At 42.9% G+C, this 12,645-nt stretch overlaps 2 protein-coding genes across 7 annotated transcripts in view; both read left to right on the top strand.

Annotated features, from left to right (window-relative positions):
* The window catches only part of Zfyve16 (zinc finger FYVE-type containing 16), a 45,037-nt gene extending 42,480 nt beyond the window's left edge, over nucleotides 1–2,557 (top strand). For all 5 annotated transcript variants that reach the window (XM_021634073.2, XM_021634075.2, XM_021634076.2 and 2 more), the window contains one exon: nucleotides 124–2,557. In XM_021634073.2, coding sequence (XP_021489748.2) covers nucleotides 124–285 — 162 coding nt within the window. In that variant the 3' untranslated portion in view covers nucleotides 286–2,557. The remainder of the gene's footprint in view (nucleotides 1–123) is intronic.
* Nucleotides 2,558–4,110: 1,553 nt separating this feature from the next.
* The window catches only part of Fam151b (family with sequence similarity 151 member B), a 30,394-nt gene continuing 21,859 nt past the window's right edge, over nucleotides 4,111–12,645 (top strand). Inside the window, exons 1-2 of one of the 2 annotated variants that reach the window (XM_021634082.2) lie at nucleotides 4,111–4,222; nucleotides 9,414–9,539. In XM_021634082.2, the coding sequence (XP_021489757.2) occupies nucleotides 4,198–4,222; nucleotides 9,414–9,539 (151 nt within the window). In that variant the 5' untranslated portion in view covers nucleotides 4,111–4,197. The other variant, XM_060377778.1, reaches the window with a different exon arrangement.

Below are 12,645 nucleotides of genomic sequence, written 5' to 3'. Positions count from 1 at the left end.
TTGAAAATAACATTTTACTAACATCCTTAAGCTGAATATGCAAAAATGCTGTATAGGTGTCTGCTGAGCAGAAGAGAGGGCTTGTTTTCTAGAGTTACCTCAGCAGCATTTCTTCTTTTCCAGGTTGAATTTCAGGCAGGCTGTGAAGGCCAGCTTCTGCCTCAGCATTACCTCAACGATCTCGACAGTGCTCTGATACCCGTGCTCCACGGTGGGACCTCCACCTCTAATGTGCCGCTGCAAATAGAGTTAACATTTTTCATCTTAGAAAACCTTTTTGAGTGAAAGAATGTGTTATATGTTGCAAACTGATCTGTTAAAATGAATCCCAGCACTAAAACTAAAATGCCACATATACTAAATGTTTGATAACTTATATATATAATTTGACTTTTTAGGCAGGAATGATTTTTCAAAATCATTAGCACAATGTTTAAATATCTAAAAATTTAGGGAATCCACTGTTTTTATAGCTTTATGCTTATTATAAGAACTAAGAAGAAAAACTTTCTTCTGATTTAAAATTTATAGTATTTACTGTGTAACTAAATGTTAAGCCAAAGTATCTGCACTTAGTTATACCTCTTTATATCAAGAATGATTTTAATGAAGGAGATACCAGTTCTGTGTTTATGCTAGTGAGAATACTGGTTTTGAAGTCTGTTTAAAATTATTTCAGTAGCAAAGACCAGTTTCAAGATTCTAGACTTAGAATTCTTTGAATAAAGATGATAACTTATTTGTATAAATTGAGTGGAGACCTACCTCCATGATTAGATAAATTCTATTTGATTAAAATTAGAATTTTGCCTTTATTTCTTCTCAAATTATTATATATATATATTTATAAATATCATTTTTCCCGATTAAGATAACTGTGGGTGCTTCAGGACTTCGTGCTTCTCTATTTAAGTCTATTGTATCCATAGCAACATATGCTTTGGAATGTGTTTTATAAATCTTTGCTAATATATAAATAGATAATATTTTTGTATTGCAGTGCATTCTCGTTCTCCTTCCTTACCAAGTGCACCACTGTGTGAAACACTCTGGATGACAACAGGCCAGATGGCCCATGAAGTAGCCATGGTGTAGCAATAACGGAAGCCTGAAACAGGTTTCTGCTACTTCCACATTAATCCTTAGGAATTTCTCCATTGACACCAATGTATGAAGTATAAATTTTAACAAACTTGTTACTTTTGCATATTTTTAATTCTTTCTATGCTAGTTATTTTTTTATAGTGGAATATTTAACATAAAGATAACGGTTGTGATAGAGCTTTCTTGTTTAATTCAGACAGCAGGAAGAAGAAAAAACCCTATCATTTAACTTATATAAAATGTAATCATTGTTTTGATGCCTTCTATTATGTGGAGTATATTTTTTTGTATCAAAAACACTCACTGTATATCTCAAGAAAAAGAAGCCACACTAACCAGCCCTGTGTAAGAAGGATATCTATGAAGCATCGTAACTTAGAGATGCAGGCATGTGAGTCAAGAGCTAAGGTCTTAGAGACCAGAGTCACACCCCCCACCCCTGCCACCATCACACTTGGACCAGCCACAGACATATGTGAGAGAATACCCACCAACAATGTGTACTGTTACAGATGGGAAATAAATTGGAACATATGACTCACAAAATTTGTTGAAATGATGTACTATAAAGATTGTCCCATATCAAGCTCATTTTGTTTTCTTTACATGTGTTTATTTTCTGTATGTTATATACTTACTATGTAGCTTACCTGTATAATTTATGAATGTTGAACTTAACACATAGTGGAAGGCTCTTCTGTGAAGAGCCTTTGAGTTTGAAGCAACTTTACGTTTGATTTCATAGTGTCTACAACTAGTAGAAATTGGAATTTTAGCCCGAAATGTTAGAGGAGGCACATTTTACAGCATTCTTTGGATATGGATTTTTCTGAATGCATTTGCCACCTGCTTGATCAGTCTTCACATCAGCACTTAATTTGAAATGTTAGTAAAGAAATACGATGGCTCTTTGTAGTCACTCTACAGTGATCTGTTTGTGGTCTTAAGACTTTTCAGTGCAGCTCAGTTTCTCTGCATTTTGAACTATGAAGTGAAATATATCTTGCTTTATGCATTTATTGAACAAGCTGTGTGTTTATGTGCTACATAAAAAAGTATTATCAGGTTTCATCAGTTGGAAAATAAGATTTCTTTTTTGAAGCTAGATAGATGAAACAGATTTTTTAACATACAGGAGCATTTTACATGCTGCAGTGGAGAAATAACTTGATGGCTACAGGGCACAGACTGGAGGATGCCTACGTCCACCTCAGGACGAGGTTGGAGCACAGTGGGTATTTGGACTGGGAGTCTGAAGCATCCAGATGCTGTAGAGAGACTACACATGCACCTTATAACTGGATAATAAAAGCCTTATTTTGACAGCTGTGTAGGTTCCTGGAAGCCTAGGTTTCTGTGTTTTCATAAAGCATGGAACTTTCTTAATAAGAATAATTTTAATAAGATTCAAGTTTTAAAAGACTATCTTGAAATAAAACAAACTTCTGACTCATTCTAGGTTTTACATTTTGTTGAGTGACTTTTAAAATGCTTGACTTAAGATACATACAGTCCAGCAAAAAGAAACATGAAAACTTAAGCGATGTTAATTTTTGCCTCCCTCCTGCACACATCGCCCCTGTTCTTCCACTACATACTCTCCCCAGGTAGGCACCTTTTTTGTGTGAGCCAACCCAAGATTCAGAGGTGATAACCACAATGATTCCTCTTTCAGCACTACAGTGGGATAACTAGTTAATGTGTAAGAGAACACTTGAATTTATTTTTCCTTCCTGACAGACATCTCCCCAGTGTCTTTCTTTCCTCCACCAATTCTGCTCCTTCAGGCCCTAGCAACTACCATCACTGCTTAGGTTCCACATAAAAGTAAAATCTCAGGCTGAAGAGATGGCTCAGTGGTTAAGAGCACTTCAATTCCCAGGAACCACATGGTGGCTCACAACCATCTATAATGTGAACTGATTCCCTCTTCTGGCAGGTGTAAATGCAGATCGAACACTCATAGACATAAAATCTTTAAAAAAAAAAAAAAGTAAAATCTCCCAGCTTGCCACAGAATCTCACCAATCCTCAACAGGAAAACCCACCAATCCCGAGCTCCCCCAAGCTCAGGAATGGAAATCCGACCAATCTTCCTCCTGGAAAGAAACACACCGCCACCCCCAAAGAAACCCCAGCCTTTTTGCTCAGCTCTCTGCTGCTTCTCTCCAGAGCTGAGGCAGCCACCCTTCCTGGGCTTTTCCCTCCCGCCTGTCTTGACTGAGGTTTGTTGTGTGGTCTGACTTTGTGGTATTTCTTAGCTCCTGACTGCCAGGATACCTCCAGGAGCTGATCTGTAACACTTCAGCAGGAGCAGAGTTTTCGCTGGGGAAACTTCCCGCTGTGGTCGCTGAGCTGCAGCGCTTCCTGGGGAAACCTTCCCTTGTAGCAGCCAGAGCAGAGCTGTAATACTGTAGGGGAAGCCTTTCTCTTCCGACTGCAAGACTTTATTCACCAGCCCCAAAGCTAACAACCCTCGGACAGCAACTGAAATCTGCCCTCACTTTGCTATAAACTGCATATCTGATATTCCCACCAAGTATCTGAGAAATTCCATGACACCTGACTTTCTTAAACAGCAAAAGCTCCAGGAAACCGGGCAGTAGACTTGGCGCAACTGATTTGGTGTACTTGGACCATCACTCATTCGATTCTGTAATAAACTGTTGAGGTGATTTACGCTTTTGGTAAAGAAGTAAATTTAAGAATGAAAATACAGGTAGAAAATGGACAATATAAGCGGTAGGATTAACTAGTGTTTTCTGAGACGGAAAATCCTGGCTAGGCTGAAGGAAATACAGGGACTGTGGCGGCCTGGTTGAGGCTAAAAACAATTGCCAGTCAGGTCAGAGACACTTAGGACCATTACCCTCTGAAGGGCACCGCGAGGACCGCTCCCGTTCGTGCGGTCGGGGGAGGCGTTCCGGCTAGGCCGGCCTCAGACCCCGGCCGGGCGGCTCTGTGGGGAGGCCCCGCCTCCGGCGGCCGCCGCAGTGCGCACGCGCACGCCTGCCCTCGCTGTCGCCGTCCCCGGCCTTCCGCCACCGGGACAGCCCTTGGCGCCTGCGCAGACGGCGGCGTCCGCCCGTCACCATGGCAGCGTGCGCTGGGGGCCCCGGTAAGTGCGGAGGGCTCGGCGGCTGCGGCCCGCTGCTCTCCCTGTTGTGGCTTTCGGGTTGTAAACGCGCGAGTCTGCTGGGGGTGAAAGGTCCAAGTTCGCTGAAGGCGTCGAGGAGGCCTGGTGGCCGATTTTACAGAGGCCGAGTGAGTGTCTTCAAGTCACAAAAAGGCTGTAGAAACAATTTAGGATAACTCGGTTGTTTAAAAACAAAATGGAAACTAACCCTTAAAAACTAACCCAGAATTAACGCTTAATATAAAAAGCTCAGCATGGTCCAGGAAGGTCTATGCTCCTCTCCTTCCATCGATACATTTTTCCCACAGGCTTCTGCTGCGCGTTCCTCGGGGGATCCTTCCGGAAATGTCCTACCTACATACCACATAGACTACGATCTCTTTAACCTTCAACTTTTTACATACACATACGCGTTGAGTATCTTTTTGCATTAACCCTTTGAGGATTTTATACACTGTGTTTTGATCATATTCATCTTTGCTCCTCCCTCATCTCCTTCCAGATCCAACCAAACCTTGCTCCAACTTCGTGTCTCTTTTTGTTTGTTCTTATATTTATCAAACCCCAAAGAGGGAATAGAGTGGGTTATCCCAAGGCCTCCCTGTGGTTTTGCACTGTAGTTTTTTTTTTTCTTATTTTTTATATCCGGTTAATTAATTTTTTAATACATAATTTTTTAATTTGTTTTTTTATAAATTACAGTTTATTCACTTTGTATCCCTGCTGTAGCGCCCTCCCTCATCCTCTTCCAGTCCATCTTCCCTCCCTCATCTCCTCCCATGGCCCTCCCAAAGTCTGCTGATAGGGGAGGACCTCTTCCCCTTACATGTGACCCTAGCCTCTCAGGTCTCAGGTCTCGTCAGGAGTGGCTGCATTGTCTTCCTCTGTGGCCTGGTAAAGTTGCTCCCCTATCATGGAGAGGTGAGCAAAGAGCCAGCCACTGAGTTCCCATTACTAGGGAACCCACTTGGAGACTAAGCTGCCATGCGGGTTCTAGGGGTCTAGGTTATTTCCATGAATGGTCCTTGGTTGGAGTACCAGTCTCAGAAAAGACCCCTGGGCCCAGAATTTTTAATCTGTTGCTCTCCTTGTGTAGCTCCTGTCTCCTCCAGATCTTCCCATCTTCCCCTTCTTTCATAAGATTCCCTACACTCTGCCCAAAATTTGGCTATGAGTCTCAAGCATCTCCTTCAGTGGTAGGTTCCCATCCTGTTCCCTGTTTTCTTGCACTTCCGATATCCATCCCTTTTGCCTTTCTGGCACTGCAGATTTCTTAAGGAACTTTTTGTGAATGTTTATGGTGCATATTTGTGGGATAAATGATCATATTCCTACCCCAAACCATAGTGGACCTGATGTCTTTTAGGTATTTCTCCCCATGATCCCCACAAAAGAGGGAGGGATGTCAAAATCACAATGGAGGGGCTGGAGAAAGAGCTCATTTGAAAAGCTGCTTGCTTTGCAAGCATGAGAGCCGAGTTCCATCCATAGGACATAAGTGAAAACCAGCAACAAGGCTACAGGTCACTCTGGGGAGATGGAAATGTGTGGATCCCTGGGGCCAGCTAGCCAGCCAGACTTGTCTACTTGGCTCTCAAAACAAGCAGGCCAGCAAGCCTCCCTCTCTCAGAACACAAGGTGGAGGCTCCCAAAGATGGCTGCTGAGGTTTTCCTCTGGCTTCCACATGCTCATGCATCCAAAGGCATACCATAATACAACATAGTGACACTGAGTCTTTGGAGGATTCTGACCCTTTCTTGGTGCACAAGTGTGGAGAATGCCCAGGTTTTTGATACAAAGGAAACAACCTAACTGTGGCTTCAGGACATCTAACTACAGAAGGGGAATTCTGACAGGAGACACAGATACCACCATGCAGCTGCCGTTTTGTGGTCCCCTTGTGTCTAACTCTTTGTCCATGTGGAGTCCTCATGTCAGCAGGACTGCATTCCTCCAGGTGTGGATGGGCAGTGTTCTTGCCCTTCTGGCTCCTTGGCTCACAGAGTTCCTTCCTGCACTTCTCAAGCCAGAAATGACTAGTTGAGTTCCTCTCACTACATCACCTCAACTTCTACTGGCCTTCCTCCCTGTAGATTTGTAAGGACCTTGTTATTAAATTTCATACGTACAAATAAACATCCTCGCATCTCAAAGTCATCTGATTAGCAACCCTAAAGGCAGTTGGAATTAAAATATCTCATGCCCTCACTTATATGAAATCTAAAAAGGAAAACATGAATTCACAAAGATGCTGAAGGCATTTGCCTAGCAGCCTTAATTCCTCTTTGCTGTGTAACATGTTGACAGGTCCCATTATTCCTTCTGCTGCTAGCACCATTGCTCCCAATGCTCTCTTCATTCCTGTCTCTGAAATTCTGTTGGATGTGTATAGTTGCCTTGTTTATTTTAAGGGCTCCAGAATGGTCCATATTTTTGACAAACATTTGAAGTTTCACTCTTCTGCTATTAAAGAGAGTGTATTAAGTTTCTTAATGGAATGTATTCTCCAAATGAGCTCTATGTCCATAGAAGTAGAATTTCTCTATCAAAGGACTGGTATAATTTGTGATGGTTTGAATGAGAATGGCCCTCATGGACTTCTGTGTCCCAGGGCTCAGTTCCTTGTTGGTAGAACTATTAGGATTCAAGGCCTTATTGGAGGAGCTGTGTCACAGGATGGACTTTGAAATTTCAAAAGCCCCATGACAGGCTCAGCCCCCGCTCGCCTTCAACTTTAAATAAGATGTAAGCTCTTAGCTACTGCTCCCATGCCCTGCCTGCCTGTCTGCTCCCTGCTGTGAGGGCCCTGGAGTCACCCTCTGAAACTGTACATAGCCCCCAGTGAAATGCATGCTTTCATAACTTTCCTTGGTCATGCAAAGAGGCGTCAGGAACCAAATTCACATGTTCCCAAAGTTCCAAAGTAGACTCAACTGAGTGTTGAGTCAGTGTGTTGGGTGTAGTTTGAGTTAGGATATTTTAATCCAACCATCAGCTTACCTGAACATGACTAAGTACAGAGCAGCAGTCTACCCAAGAAAAGTGTATTTAGCATGCTTAAAGGTCCTGCATCATTGTGTCTTGTTACTAATTTATAAGACACCTTTATTAAAAACTTTGAATGCAGTGTAAAGACAGCTGAAAGGTGCCATAGCAAAACACAATATGCGCTGTTTATGAATGCCTTTGTTAGTTCTGGCAACCTATGTGTCAGGAAAGAATGGCCAGTTTTCTAAGTCCTTTGCTCTCTGTCTATCTCATTTTAGGCAGAGTCCTGCTACATAGTCCAGGGTGCCTTTGATCTCATAATCTACGTGTCTTGGGAAAACTGTGGGATTCAAGTGTCCAAAGCCACACTCATTGTTTTTTACCATGAATGTATCCTATGATTTGATTGTTTTCTTATTTTGTATTTGTCATAACTGAGAAGTCCTGTGCCATCTGAAATGACTGACCTGAATATTTAAAAAGTATGTAAAAGTATACTTTTACACATGTGAACTGGGCCCTGTGTTTGGCAGGCCACTGCTGGAGCCCATGGCTCGTCAGCCGAGTCTCCCCCTTTAAGCAGGGTGCTTGCCGAGCCACATGATATCAGACATCATCTTTATTGGCCTTCTGTTTTCTGACTAAAGGAGAAGAGGTGTGTAGTTTGGTGTGTAAACTACATACTCACATGCTGGGCTGGAAAGGTTGTTCAGTGGTTATAGCCACTTGCAGAGGACCTGGCTTCAGTCCCCAGTACCCACTTCACAGCTCACAGCGTCTGTGACTCCACTTCCAGGATCCAGTGCTGTCTTCTGGTCTCTGCAGACAATAGGCACACACATGGTGGACATATAGACAGACAAAACACACACATAAAATAAACAAATATTAAAAATAAAGCCATGTTTATGGGAGATACATGGACTTGCATCAAAATGAACAGAGGTAGTTCAAAATAAAAGAAGATCTATTTTCTGATTAAAGATTGCTTTTCCAGTATGTATGTATTTTTAAGGATTTGTTTACTTTTCACTTTTATGAGTGTGAGTGTTTGCTTGTATTTAAGGCTGTGTGCTCCACATGCATGCTCATGGAGGTTGGAAGAGGGAGTTGATTCTCTGGAACTGGAGTTAACAAAGGTTATAAGCATTCATGGTGGTGCTGGAATCAAACCTGGGACCTCTGAAGAGCAGCCAGTGCTGTTGACCACAGAGCCAGGCTTTTCCTAATATTTTATTGGCAATGTGTGATAGCATTTTTTAGGCCTCCATCTGTTGCCAGGCAGATGTAAGCCAACAGTTGGCAGAGGGTAAACTGTTACGCATGCAGCATGGGTGGGCACTGCACTGAATAACGAGATGGAGGGAAACCTGTGCCATAAGCAAATGGCGGATACATGTGTTACGTGTATCTATGTATGCCAGCTGAGCCTGTGAACTGCCTGGAGTTCGAGCTCTCGGCTGCCCAGAGAGTCATGGTCTGAGGGCAGGTGTGTCACGGAGGAGATGGAACCTCAGTGTTTTCATACAGCTGTGGCTTTATGCACTTGGGAGGCAAAGCAGATCTCTGTGAGTTCAAGGCCAGCCTGGTCTACAAAGAGAGTTCAGGACCGACAAGGCTATACAGAGAAACCCTGACTCAAAAAACCAAAAGAAAAGAAAAAAAGTATTCACTCTAACAAAGCTCTTGCTAGTAGCCACATGTATGAGCCTGAAAGATAGTATTGTGCTTAGTGAAATAAGCCAGCTACAGAAAGAAAAAGTATTGCATGATCTCATTTATTTGTAGAATCTTAAAAATTTCAACTATGTAGAAATAGTAAACACAGTTGGCTATTTACGAGAGAGATGAGGAAGTTTTGGTCAAAGGATAAAGAGCAGGTATGTAGGATGAGTGAATCTAGAGGTCGAATATGAGGACTATGGGTAATGAAAATGTCCTGTACATGAGACTTATGCTAATGAGATCTTAGTTGTTCTTCATACATGTGCACTCACACACACACACACACACACACACACACACACTCCAAAGCTTAAAAATGGTTACCTATTGGATGATGGCTGTTTGCCTCAGGATAGAAACTGTTACTTGCCATGTGTATCTCACAACATCATGTTATCTACCTGAAATATATGCCCCATCAAAAACAATATTCTTTTCATGTAAATATTGTTATCCTAGGGTCCTGGAGTGAAAATATACTGGAATATTTTCTGAGAAACAGCCAGATCACAGCAGAAGATGGCGCTGAGATCGTCTGGTATCACGCAGCCAACCACAAGTCCCAGATGCACGAGGCACTGAAGAGTGAGTGTCTTCTACAAAAAAATTATTTTCTTATTTCTATTTTTTAATTTAATTTAATTTTATTTCCTTTGGTAACATGTTTTGAAATCCAGGCTGTGAGGTGGCTGGCCTGGGAGCTGGCCTGCCAGAGTCAGTGGAGAAGAGAAGACCCAGGTCTCCCTAGAGGGTCAGCTGCTGTGCAGATGCGCATCTGGAGCTTGGCTCTGCAGATAGACCCTGTTCCAAAATTTGCTGCAGTTAGAAATTATCAGGCTCATTTCACTCTCAGCTAAGCTGTGCCATTTATCCTGGCTACACAGTGATACAAGGAATAGTTTGACACTCATCTGCTAAAGTGCTTGCTTTATTTCTCGCCGTCCATATAAAGGATGGGTGCTATTTTTGGAGCCTTCAAGCCATCTTAGTGACCTGAAAACCTTGCACAAGCTAGCTTGTTTCTTATATTCACCTGCCGTGGTTCTGATACTCCATCTTTGCTGGCCTTCCAGCTCCTGGCATGACTGAGCACCTGCTGTCCCCACACTGGTGCTTTCTTAGAAGGAACATGTGTTTTTGCTTGCCTTTGAGCACCCTGGGCGAGCACTAAACTGAGCTATGTCCCAGCATTCTTTTTACTTTTCTTTTTTTCTTCTTTTTTTTGCATTTTCAATTTTAAATTCATTTGTTTTGTGTATCTGTGCACCTATGAGTGTGCTGGTGTCCAGAGGCCAGAACAGGGAATTAAAGTCCCTGGGAGTTATAGCAGTTATGATGCTTCAATTGAACTCAAGTCCTCTGGGAGTGAAGCTAGAACTCTTAACTGCTGAGCCATCTCTCCAGCCCATCATTTAGTTTTTCATCAGACATCCTCTGTTGTCTAGTCCGGTCTTGACTAAATTCTGTCTTTTGCCTCAGCCTCCCAAGAAGTAGAAATAACAGCAGCATCACCAGGCCAGGCCTGGCCAACCTGCCACACAACCTTTGGCATCAGTTGAATTGCCACTTCTTAAAAATAAACATCTGTCCCTGAACCCAGATTGCTCACCCCCAAGCCTCCCAGGGCCTGGAATGCACCACCTTGCCGTGTACCTTCTGTGCTGCTGTTTTCAGTGAGTAGGCTCCTGAGTGCTGTTCTGGCGGGGATCTCGGCTACAACTGAGTGCATTGTATGGACCGAGCACATCTTACCCATTCTCCAGTTAATAAACCTTTGAGCTACTTCATTTTTGGCTACTATAAAGACTGTTACTGTCTGCCCTGTGAACTGGCATACAGGAGGCCTTCATGTGGCAAAGAAGTCAGCAGACAGGATCAGACAAGGAGAAATGTTATTGAAGTACACTTAAGAAAAGCAGTGGGTGAATTCCCAGAGATAAGGTGGCATTCCTGAGAGAGAGGGGTAAAGCCCCTCTCAAGAGGCTTTACAAGAGTGAAGGGGGACAGTGTCACTGAGGAGGCTTGAACCTGATGGCACAGACTCTCATTTTCTTATTAAGGAGTACATTTTACCGTGTAAGTTGTTTTTTTTCAAGGCTGATGATTTGAGGAAGCTTTTGTGGACCATAAGATTAAGGCTCCAGATGTCTGGGTAAGACATTATGGGTTGCTGGGAGCCAGGATGCAAGTGTTCATGGCCTGGTGTGCTTTTCTGGGGAGCTGTTGTCTTTGTTCCCCATATGTAAGTTTTGAGGGGTATGCTTTTAGCTTTCTTATATGGCAAGCAAAGGAATGTCTAATCTGAATTTCGCTTTTTAAGGAACATTAAGAAAACGTCAACATTTCTAAAATTATTGTACTCTTTTTGTATTCCTATTGATAGTGAGGATAGGGTTCTAATTTCTTTATATCTTTGGCCAGCACCCTAGTGTGTACAAGTTGGTATATGACACTGTGGTTTAGATGTGTGTTTCCTGAAAGTTTAAGTGCCCTTATGGGCTGGCAGAATGGCCCAAAGGGTAAAGCAGTTGCCACCAAGCCTGGCAACATGAGTGAGATCCCAGGGATACATATGGTGGTAGAAGGAGAGAACCAGCTCTCACAGTGTTCACTGCCCTCCATACATGCACTTTGGCATGCACATGACCCCATAAGCAACTAAAATCCGTAATAATTTTTAAAGGAGAAATACCCTTGAGCCTCTGGTGGCTTATCTTGGGGAAGTGACCCACATCTGTAGCTGACTCTTCCTCAGACCACTACTGGATTGTAAATCGCAAACTTCTTTTTTTTTTTTTTATTTTATTTTATTTTATTTTTTTCCCTTTTTTCTTAAATTTTTCATCAATTACACTTTATTCATTCTGCATCCCCCCATAAGCCCCTCCCTCCTCCCATCCCAATCCCACCCTCCCTCCTCCCTCTGCTTGCATGCCACTCCCCAAGTCCACTAATAGGGGAGGTTCTCCTCTCCTTTCTGATCTTAGTCTGTCAGTTCACATCAAAAGTGGCTGTATTGTCCTCTACTGTGGCCTGGTAAGGCTGCTCCCCCCCCCCAGAGGGAGGTGATCAAAGAGCAGGCCAATCAGAGTATGTCAGAGGCAGTCCCTCTTCACATTACTATGTAACCCAATTGGACTCTGAACTGCCCTGGGCTACATCTGTACAGGGGTTCTGGGTTATCTCCATGAATAGTCCTTGGTTGGAGTATGAGTCTCTGGGAAGTTCCCTATGTTCAAATTTTCTTGTTCTGTTGCTCTCCTTGTGGAGACCCTGTCCTCTCCAGCTCTTACTATTTCCCAGTTCTTACCTAAAATTCCGTTCACTCTGCCCAACAGTTGCCCATCAGGCTCAGCATCTGCTTTGATAGTCTGAAGGGCAGAGGCTTTCAGAGGCCCTCTGTGGTAGGTTCCTAGGTTGTTTCCTGTTTTCTTCTTCTTCTGATGTCCATCCTCTTTGCCTTTCTGGATGGGGATTGGACGTTTTAGTTAGGGTCCTCTCTCTTGCTTAGTTTCTTTAGATGCACAGGTTTTAGTGGGTTTGTCCTATGTTCTATGTCTATATGAGTGAGTATATACCATGTGTGTCTTTTTGCTTCTGAGACAACTCACTCAGGATGATCCTTTCCAGATCCCACCATTTACCTGCAAATTTCATGATTTCCTTATTTTTCATTGCTGAGTAATATTCC

The sequence above is a fragment of the Meriones unguiculatus genome, chromosome 2 (assembly GCF_030254825.1).
Source record: "Meriones unguiculatus strain TT.TT164.6M chromosome 2, Bangor_MerUng_6.1, whole genome shotgun sequence".
In the NCBI taxonomy this organism is placed as follows: domain Eukaryota; kingdom Metazoa; phylum Chordata; class Mammalia; order Rodentia; family Muridae; genus Meriones; species Meriones unguiculatus.
Note: the sequence above shows the minus strand (reverse complement) of the source record. Positions and strands in the feature narration are given on the sequence as shown.